This window comes from Camelina sativa, chromosome 11 (genome assembly GCF_000633955.1).
Source record: "Camelina sativa cultivar DH55 chromosome 11, Cs, whole genome shotgun sequence".
Taxonomy (NCBI): Eukaryota; Viridiplantae; Streptophyta; class Magnoliopsida; order Brassicales; family Brassicaceae; genus Camelina; species Camelina sativa.
In genome coordinates this window covers 30,188,891-30,199,512 of record NC_025695.1, presented here as the reverse complement: position 1 = coordinate 30,199,512, position 10,622 = coordinate 30,188,891, and the positions used below count along the sequence as shown (strand labels likewise).

The 10,622-nt window shown below is 36.3% G+C and overlaps 2 protein-coding genes across 2 annotated transcripts; both read left to right on the top strand.

The window, feature by feature from the left end:
- Nucleotides 1,993-6,871, top strand: LOC104724680 (lysine-specific demethylase JMJ706-like). Its single transcript, XM_010443220.2, has 11 exons — nt 1,993-2,474; nt 3,172-3,559; nt 3,841-3,997; nt 4,075-4,294; nt 4,411-4,464; nt 4,556-4,635; nt 4,735-5,012; nt 5,109-5,504; nt 5,598-5,938; nt 6,031-6,264; nt 6,355-6,871. The coding sequence occupies exons 1-11, from the start codon at nt 2,472-2,474 to the stop codon at nt 6,562-6,564; spliced, it is 2,361 nt and encodes a 786-aa protein (XP_010441522.1). The 5' UTR covers nt 1,993-2,471; the 3' UTR covers nt 6,565-6,871.
- Nucleotides 8,158-10,622, top strand: LOC104728509 (group II intron-encoded protein LtrA-like; the record flags this gene model as incomplete). Its single annotated transcript, XM_019232006.1, has 3 exons — nt 8,158-8,343; nt 8,465-8,957; nt 9,566-10,622. Coding segments are annotated over exons 2-3 (1,521 nt in total), but the record flags the coding sequence as incomplete, so codon positions are not given.

Sequence of the window (10,622 nt, the reverse complement as noted above, 5' to 3'; positions counted from 1 at the left end):
ACCAATATATAGTTGGTGATTTAACATCGGCTGGTCCATAATAATTAACCATAAATTCATAGATGATGTCATATTGAATACAATATTACTATGTGAGCAAGATATGTAATATATCATTTGTGCACAAATCAAATATATTAAAATAGTCTATGAAAATACTATGAAATGAGTATATGTTTGATCTCCAAATCAAAGTTGGATAATTAACTAAGACTTAGACGAGAGTGACATATATTTTTTCAACGTTCAAATGTATTATCGTTTTGTCGTTAAAGGGAATACAATATTTAAGAGAATATATAAAGAAACTATACATAAAAGAAATTGAAAATAGTAATTTAATTATAATAATCTGGGTAATCTGTTAGAAAATAAAATACAAATTAATTTCATTCATATTACGTCAAATGCAAGTGATAAACCAAATGAAAATTAAAGAAGAAGATATAAATGATACTATGCAATAATAAACTAAAAGATAATATTGTATGTTGTGAACAATAGAAGGTCAAATAAAACAAGCATTAAAAAAACGTCCAAGTTATTTATTGTCATGTCATTCAAATAGGTTTTAAAACTTATAACAACACCAACAAGTGAATATTTTTTGGGTGGGTCTAGTCGAATATTCTTAACCACTACACAGATTTGGAAAGCTAAAAAAATATCCTAGCAGAACCGGTTATAGAGTAGCTAAACCGGAGGATTGAAATCGGTTAATGAAGCCGAGCCATATCGGTATAGCTTTCGTTTTCGCTGACTTCACAAAACTAATCATTATAAATCACAGTTTATTTAAAAAAAACATAAAAAGTGAAATTAAACAATGGACCAATGGGTTTCGGTTGGGATAATAGCTTTAACCGGGAACCGGAAAATCCGGTGACCTCACCACCACCACCCACAGTAACAGTAACCAAGAAAAACAATTGTCTTCCCAATGCACCTGCCACGTGTAGAGAGACAGTACAGAAGTGTCACCACGTTTCGGCTTTCTGCTATTTAAATGACTTTAGTACCCTCCGTAATGACGATAATTTACTGTTGAAGGAAAACGCAAGATGAGTGAAAACGCCGTTTTAAAGGGTTGGCAGCGTTTGGTTGAACCACCTAACAACCACCACTTTCCTTCACACTTATAGTTCCTTTTTTAAAAAAATTCTTTTTTTTTTAAATTTGTTGGGAATCTTATTTCTTTTCTTTATTAGGCATTTGGTCTTATAAAATTGTTAATATAAAGCTGATTGGTACAAGTATAAAAATGGGAAAAAAGGCTGAATGATAATGGAGTTGATGATCCATATATTAATTAGCTAATACCTTTTTTATACTTATGGATAGAGCAAATCATTATAATCCAAATCCAAGATATACTGCAAATTTTTAAAAATTTACACAAATGAAATCTTATAAAGATAGTATTAGCTTTTAAAATTTAAAGATAGTAAAATCTAGAAAATTCACTTTTAAAACTATAATTGAATAACAATCCCTATAATAATAAGGATAAAGTTAACCTATATGTAATGTATAATGGATTAACACTAATAATAATAATACTCATATTTCATGTTTTTACATTATAAATGGTTTACAACCTTTTAATAAAATAATTGGACCAAAATCATCAAAACTATTTTGTTATAGTTTTTCTAAAAGATAAAAAGTATGTTTTTCAAATTAAAATTGATACTGAAACCTTTTCTGTTTTTTGTTTTTTTATGAAGCATATAATTTCCTCAAAACAGTGATTTAAAATTTAAATACAACCGCACCAATCGCAGCAAAACGCAGTGAGCGTTCATCAAATACCTAATTTATTTTATTATAGCTTGTGAAGAATTTGGGAACCTTCCCGATATCCACCAATATTTTTATTTCCATTTTATAAAAGTAGGAAAGGCTTTTGTTTATTTATTAAAAAAAAGGAAAATTAAAATTACGGTGGCCACTAAAGCATACACGTTTGGAGTATAAAACTATAAATTATGTTTTCCTAACAATTTTTTCCGGTTTTCCAAGTTTCTTCCTCTCTCTCGGGTCCTCTTTTAGCATCTCTACAGTTTCTCTCTCCTCTACCGCCGGGGAATTTTACAAAAAAAACAACCGATTTCTCCGGCCTGTTTCCGTTTCTCCGTTCCGTTCATAGCCTTTCGTTTTCTCTTCCTCGCAATCGTACTCTGGTGGTGGTTTAGTGTATTGTGGATTTTTTTTTTTTGAATGTTCGTTTGACTCGGCGACGCGGTGATTCGGATCTCCGGGTTTGACTCGGTCCCTGGCTCGTTACGCGGTGTTTTCGTAGAATGTGGTTTACTTTGTTTGCATGCCAGGCTTTGTATTGAATCCGCTGGTCGAGATCGTGATCTAGGGTTTCGTCTCTGTTCTTTGGTTCGTTGCTTGTTCTGGTTGCTTTTATTTCTTTGATTCGGTTGAGGAAGACGGAGACCTGCCGAGTCAGATTGAGGAATGCTATGGTGAGATGATTTCTCCCTCTCTTGTATTTTGATCAATTTGTTTTTCTTTTCTCTCGTTGCGAATTTTGTTGTTTGCTTCAATTTCTTGGTGAATTGTGTGTTGTTTACGGTTTCGCTGGATCAGATCTCTTACATTACTCTAATTTTATGGAGATTTCGGTGTGTTTTTTTTTTCCCTTGAATTGTTTCGTCTTTCTCATCTCTGCTTCCTAGTTTGATCGTTTATCGAGAATCTCACAAATTTGTTTCTTGCTATTTTTATCCCACGTGTGAACTTGAGAGATTTGAGCTCTGTTGAAAAGGCGACGAATCTTCACTTAAGGTCATATGATTGTGTGTTTGTAGAGGGAGATGTCGATGGTCTCTGACTCGCCTTCTTCGAGGGTGTTGAATTTAGAAATGGTCACATTCTTTGACTTTGTAGGGTATTGGTCAAAGAGATAAGGCGGTACCTGGAAGTGAAAATGCTTATATGCCTTTTGAAACGTCTAGGTGTTGACTGTTTCTATTTTCTGTGTTCACTTTCATGTGTCTTAGCTTTTTTTGTGGAGTTATTATATTTTGGAGCTATAATGGGTTAAGTGTGAATGGTTGACCTATTGTGTGTTCATAACTCAGTTTTTGTATTTGTAGTACCTTAAAAACTTTTAATGTGTATGTTGAAGAATGTTTGCTGACACTTGCTTGGGTTTGTCAGGCGGAAAGGAGGATCTGTTTGTCGAAAGAAGCCAAGGATGGGTTAGAATATCTGAAACGTAAAAGGCTTCAAAAAATGAGATCAGACTCTGTTAATGAAACAGTAAGCTTCAGTACAGTGGCTAGAAGGGGAGGTGATGCTTTGAGACCAACTTCTGCATCATGTGGAATGAGATTACGGGTCACTTCTAGTGACACGTTATCTAAAGTGAATGGGGCATCTACTGGTAAAAGTGGTTTGTTGAAGGGAAAAGTGGAGAAGATTGAGACTGATGATCTAAAATGGACCGAGAGGCTTCCAGAATGTCCTGTCTACAGACCAACAAAGGAGGAGTTTGAGGATCCTTTGACTTATTTGCAGAAGATATTCCCAGAAGCTTCAAAATATGGTAAAACAAATATCTCAATATGCAAGGATAAATGCTGTAATTTATCCTTTTATTTAATAATCTCTCTTTATTTATTAATCTCATTAACCTCATAACCGGGAGTAGACCTATGCTCCTNAGGATAAATGCAGTAATTTATCTCTTCATTTATTAATCTCATTAACCTCATAACCGGGAGTAGACCTATGCTCCTCAATTTATCCCTTTATCAACACTTAACTGTAATTAATCTCACTATGTTAATTTGTCCGATCTTTTACTATGCCTCTTTTCTTTTGCAGGTATCTGCAAGATCGTATCTCCGTTGACAGCAACAGTTCCTGCAGGCGCTGTGTTGACGAAAGAGAAATCAAACTTTAAATTCACTACCAGAGTACAACCCCTTCGTCTTGCTGAGTGGGATTCTGAGGATAAAGTTACATTCTTCATGAGTGGGAGGTTTGTTTTAAATCCTGAACAATGTCTCTCTACTTCTTCACCTTTTAGTGGTATTTAATTATTTGTAAACTACTCAGGACCTACACATTTCGCGATTATGAGAGGATGGCGAACAAGGTATTTGCACGTAGATATTGCAGTGGTGGCTCTTTGCCCGACTCATTCTTGGAGAAAGAATTCTGGAAGGAAATTGCGTGTGGCAAGACTGAAACAGTTGAGTATGCGTGTGATGTAGATGGTAGCGCATTTTCATCTGCACCAGGTGACCCACTAGGAAGCAGCAAATGGAACTTAAATGTATTGTTTTACTTCAACTTGAGCTTTTCTCCTTCTTTTTTGGTTAAACATTAAGGAAGTCATATGCTTGGTTTTAAAATTTGGTAGTTATATGTCTTTTTTGTCTCTATTTTCAGAAAGTTTCAAGGCTGCCAAAGTCTACTCTGCGCCTTCTTGAATTATCCATTCCGGTATGTGACAAGTAGCACAGTTATAATTTGTCTTAAGATCATATAAGTAGTTTCTGCTTATCCTCTTCTAACTTGGCTTTGCTTGTTTCAGGGAGTTACTGAACCCATGCTTTACATCGGAATGCTGTTTAGTATGTTTGCCTGGCATGTGGAGGACCATTATCTGTACAGGTAATTAGTGTTAAAATTTGGTTCAAGTATACAGGTTACTAAATGTGAGCAATCGAAAGTATCTTAATTTCCTCTTTCCTACCTTCTTTCCAAACGCAGCATTAACTACCAACATTGTGGAGCATCAAAAACTTGGTATGGGGTTCCAGGTTCTGCAGCTCTAAAATTTGAAAAGGTAGTTAAAGAGTGCGTGTACAATGATGATATTCTATCTACTAATGGAGAAGATGGAGCCTTTGACGTACTTCTAGGGAAGACAACTATATTCCCACCAAAGATTCTGTTGGATCATAATGTGCCTGTGTACAAGGCTGTACAGAAACCTGGAGAATTCGTCGTCACATTCCCTAGGGCTTATCATGCTGGTTTCAGCCACGGTAAAACATTTTTCGTCTGAATCTACATTTTTTTTGGGTTAGAGATTGTGTTATTATATTCAACTGAAACTGGGGTTGTGTGAAAAATTCTTGTAGGTTTTAATTGTGGCGAGGCAGTGAACTTTGCGATGGGTGACTGGTTTCCTTTTGGAGCTATTGCTAGTTGCCGATATGCTCATCTTAACAGAGTACCATTGCTTCCTCATGAAGAATTGATTTGTAAAGAAGCAATGCTCTTAAACTCAAGTTCCAAATCCGAGAATCTGGATTTTACACCTACGGAATTGTCAGGACAACGAAGCATCAAGACTGCGTTTGTACACCTGATTCGTTTTCTTCATCTCGCTCGATGGTCTTTAATGAAGTCAGGATTATGCACAGGCCTTGTTTCTAATACGTATGGAACCATCGTCTGCAGTTTGTGTAAACGGGATTGCTATTTGGCATTTATCAACTGTGATTGTTACTCACATCTCGTCTGTCTCCGTCATGGTAAACCTTTTAATCTGCTATCTCTCCATCCATCCATACACATTCTTCACTATTGTTTTCTAATCGACTTCGTTATCGTGTATCATTGTCTAGATATTAAAAAGCTTGACCTTCCATGCGGGACAATGCGAACTCTTTTCTTGAGGGATAACATTAAAGTCCTGGAAGCTGCTGCAAAGAAGTTTGAGAAAGAAGTTGGACTTTCAGATGTGACTAGAAATGATGAAGATTTATATATGTATCCATCATCAATCACACTTGCAGCTGCGAAAGAAGACGGATATTCACCGTATTCCACTATATACTTTGATTTCAATATCGAGGGAGAGATGACATCTGATGACCAATTGCAATATGGAAATCCTGTCATGAGCTGTGAAGCAAACGCTTCATGTATCTCCTCAGTTGCTGATGATTATGAATGCTCTGATTACGTAAGTTTCTTCTGACCACGAATCTGCCGCAAACTTTATCAAACAGTCTCTTTTTTTCTTATTATCTGAGTTCTGTTTTCTTTGAAAAGCAGGTAAATAGACGAGCTAACTGTAGCAGCAGTAGTGATTCAAAGCTCTCAGAAGAAGTAGCATGCAGCAGTAACAAAAAAACTCGGTTCTTCCCTGCAGTTCAAGATGAACGACTAGTCCAGGATGAGGAAAGTGATGGTTCTGATTCCGAGAGTTTCAGAGTCAAACGCCGTTCTTCGTTAAAGTTTGAGAACAGAACAGTTGTTCTCGACGCAAGAGATACCGACCATCATCAGGTACTGAGAGAAGGCCACATAAATTCACAACTTTTACATAATATTCGTTTCGTATATATTTTAAAACCCTGAGAATTTCGTGTTTATTAGGAACTTAAGAGACTGAAGAGATCGCATCACCACGAAGGAAGATATAGTAGTAGCAGTAGTATCAGTAGGCAAGAAGAAGAAGAAGAAGTGTTAGTAATTTCAAACAAGAAAGAAACACAGCAAAGTGACGTGAAGATGCAGAAGAAGAAGATGGAGAATCATTTTGGTGGCTTTAAACGTCTGAAAGTGAAAGGGCTAATAAAGCCGTAACGTGGCAGCTTCAAATTTCCTCCTAACAACAATTCTTTTTAAATGGCTTTATTATTATTATTTTTTTAATCATGGGAGAAAGAAGTAGAAGAAGCAAAAAAGCATTAACCAGCCAAGCCAACCAACCAACACTATTGGTCTCTTTTTAGGATTTACCAAATCTTTGATTCTTTGTGTACATCTCTGTACACACACTTTTAATCTTCTTGTTCCGTTCTTCTTTTGCTCCTATGATGTAAATCTCTTAACAAAAAAAAGTTTATTTTTTCCTTTTAAAGAAGTATTTTCTTGTTGTTGTCGATGATAATGCAAAGAAATCCAATTCTCTTTCGAAAAAGATCATGAACAACATCCACCTCCTCGGGTTGTATGTGTAGAGAGAAACAGATTTATGAGAAAGATCAGGTTTATTTCACAATTCTCCATTTATGTGATTTTGGTACAGTAAAACTACAAATTAATACTTTTTATCAATTAATATTTTTTTTCAGTCCCAACTCCCAAGTTAGGCCGAGCTAAACAATGACATAATTAGATAAAATAATAAATTTTTGGAAATTTTATGTGAAAATACGATCACATTAGTATCATAAATTAATATTGGTACAAACTAAAAACTGTCTATTCTTAAATTTGTATTCTTGGTAGAATTCATCTCTAATTATTCTCATTGCATCAAAAAAACTTATAATATTGTCTTCCTAATCGCATCCCAACAACTGTAGAGAGAATATATTAATAGAAAAAAAATTATTGTTGAAGTACATCTCTAATATTTTTCATCATTTAAAATATTTTTTTTTTCAAAACTACGAAAACAAAAATATATCTTCATAAATTAAAACCTGTTTAAATTAATAAAATTTGTTTGATTCTTTTCCTCTACTTTAGTCATTCTAACTTTGGTTGCTTTTTCTTGTTTCCAACTGAAAACCCTCATGGATTCTCAACAGAACTCTGCTTCCATATCATCTTCACACCTCAGAGACTCGTATCTCATCTCACTACTTCAGTTTCAACCCACCTGCACTTTCTCTAATGATTAGATGTATCTGCGAGGACCGACTATGTACACACACCTTTAAATCTCTTCTTGTTCTTTCTTGTTTTGCTCTTATGATGTAAATCTCTTTTCTATTACTCTCAACAAAAAAAAGTTTATTTGTTGTTGATGATTATGCAAAGAAACCCAATTTTCACTCTCTCTAAAAATACCATGAACAATATCCACCTACTTGTGGGATCACAATTTTCTTGCCTTGCGATACTGAAGGAGCTTGATGTGTTAAAAGTGTTTAGTACAAAACTTTCAAATAGAGCCATTAGCAAAACACAACCATGTAAAACTTATCATGTAAAAAAGCAGCATAGTATAAAATTTGTTTTATTGTTCATCATACATGCTTGATTATGTATGTTTTGCACTTTTGCTAATGTGTATTTGTAAGTTTTATTGTTCCAAATTTGTTTTTGTTTTTTTTTTTTTTTTTTTTTTTACATTTCCCAGAATTTGCTATTGATTGATGATATTCAAATTCCTTTTTTAACCAGTAATGTTACCATATGTCACCAAGGGCTAAACTTATTGGGCCTATAACAAAAAACCCAACTCATATTTCTCACATCTAAGCTTAGTCTGTTTCAGGTTTCTCTCAAACCTCACCCAAAAACGCCAAAAACCACAACTAAGGTTTGATTGGGGTTTAACGAGGGTTACTACAGTTTCCACCATTTCCCTGAAGACGAAGAAGACGAAGAAGAAGCTTTCATCAATCTAATGTAAGATCGAATTCGAAACTTCTATCTCTTCGATTTTCCAATTTATAATTCAGTATTGTTTTTTTTTTGGTTTCTCGTTGATTCTATCTAACACGATCGTTATCCAAATCCTCTCTTCCAGAGAATCAATCATTTAGCCATTATCCGAAAATGCGTCGAAGCTTATCCATTTTGGGTCCTCGCAAATGGCTCAAACCTTCTTCTACTTGTACCAACGTCTACTGTTTCGTCACAAACCCTCCACTCCCTTCTAACCCTAACGGCTCCGCAAATTCCCGATACCTCTCTTACTTCGCACCTCAACGACGACAACAACAAGCTCCAGATCCGGATGATCCATCGAATCTATTGAAAGAAGATGGAGTCTCACTCTGTTCTCAGATGTGGCTTGAGAATTTCAAAGAACCTGACAAAACCGCTACCAGTTTGACCTCGTATCTTAGAAGATTCGAGTTATGGGTATTAGCTTATCAGAAAGTTTGCTGTGATGAGTTAGGTGCTTATGTTCCTCGTAGCTCGATTCAGAGATCAGCTTTAGAGAATTTGTTAGCTTTGAGGAACTCTGTTCTTGATGATCGGTTTAAATGGGGAGCTCGTTTGGATTTCTATATCAAATCTCCGAGGGATAAAACTGAGTACGAGTCTTTGTCTAAGAGGAAGATTAAAGCTATTTTGACTACTACGCAACCTACTCCGTTTCAGGATAGGATTGTTCAGGAGGTTCTGTTGATGATTCTGGAACCCATTTACGAGTCTCGGTTCTCGCAGAAGTCGTTTGCGTTTAGGCCTGGTAGAACTGCGCATACGGTTTTGAGAGTGATTCGGAGGAACTTCGCGGGCTATTTGTGGTATGTTAAAGGTGATTTGAGTGTTGTTTTGGATGGGATGAAAGTTGGGTTTGTGATTAGTTCTTTGATGAGAGATGTTAGAGATAAGAAAGTAATTGATTTGATTAAAGCTGCGCTTGTTACGCCTGTTGTCACTAGTAAAGTGGAAGATGGTGAGAAGAAGAAGACTAAGAAGAGAAAGTATCAGAAGAAACGTGTTTTGGCTGACGATGAGCCGAAGCCTGATCCTTATTGGTTAGAGACCTTCTTTGGTTTCGCTCCTGAAGAAGCTGGGAAGTCTCCTCAGTGGGGACATTGCGGGATTCTTAGTCCTCTTTTGGTTAATGTATGTCTAGATGAGCTTGATCGTTGGATGGAATCGAAAGTNTTATCAAATCTCCGAGGGATAAAACTGAGTACGAGTCTTTGTCTAAGAGGAAGATTAAAGCTATTTTGACTACTACGCAACCTACTCCGTTTCAGGATAGGATTGTTCAGGAGGTTCTGTTGATGATTCTGGAACCCATTTACGAGTCTCGCTTCTCGCAGAAGTCGTTTGCGTTTAGGCCTGGTAGAACTGCGCATACGGTTTTGAGAGTGATTCGGAGGAACTTCGCGGGTTATTTGTGGTATGTTAAAGGTGATTTGAGTGTTGTTTTGGATGGGATGAAAGTTGGGTTTGTGATTAGTTCTTTGATGAGAGATGTTAGAGATAAGAAAGTAATTGATTTGATTAAAGCTGCGCTTGTTACGCCTGTTGTCACTAGTAAAGTGGAAGATGGTGAGAAGAAGAAGACTAAGAAGAGAAAGTATCAGAAGAAACGTGTTTTGGCTGACGATGAGCCGAAGCCTGATCCTTATTGGTTAGAGACCTTCTTTGGTTTCGCTCCTGAAGAAGCTGGGAAGTCTCCTCAGTGGGGACATTGCGGGATTCTTAGTCCTCTTTTGGTTAATGTATGTCTAGATGAGCTTGATCGTTGGATGGAATCGAAAGTGAAAGACTTTTACCGTCCCTCTAAAAGCGATGTTATATGGAATAACCCTGAAGGAGATGCAGATCAAGGAAACACCTCATGGCCTGAGTTTGTTCCCACTAGCGGTCCTGACAAGACGAGGAAAATGGATTATGTTAGATATGGAGGTCATATCTTGATCGGAGTACGTGGGCCTCGAGCTGATGCTGCAACGTTAAGGAAAGAGCTGATTGAGTTCTTTGATCAGAAGTATATGCTTAGACTCGACAATGAGAATCTCCCCATTGAACATATAACCAAAGGTATAATGTTTCTTGATCATGTTTTGTGTCGCCGAGTTGTTTATCCGACTCTGAGGTATACTGCCACCGGTGGGAAGATTATAAGCGAGAAAGGCGTGGGGACGCTTTTGTCCGTTACAGCGAGTTTGAAACAATGCATTAAACAGTTTCGAAAGCTGAATTTTATTAAAGGAGAT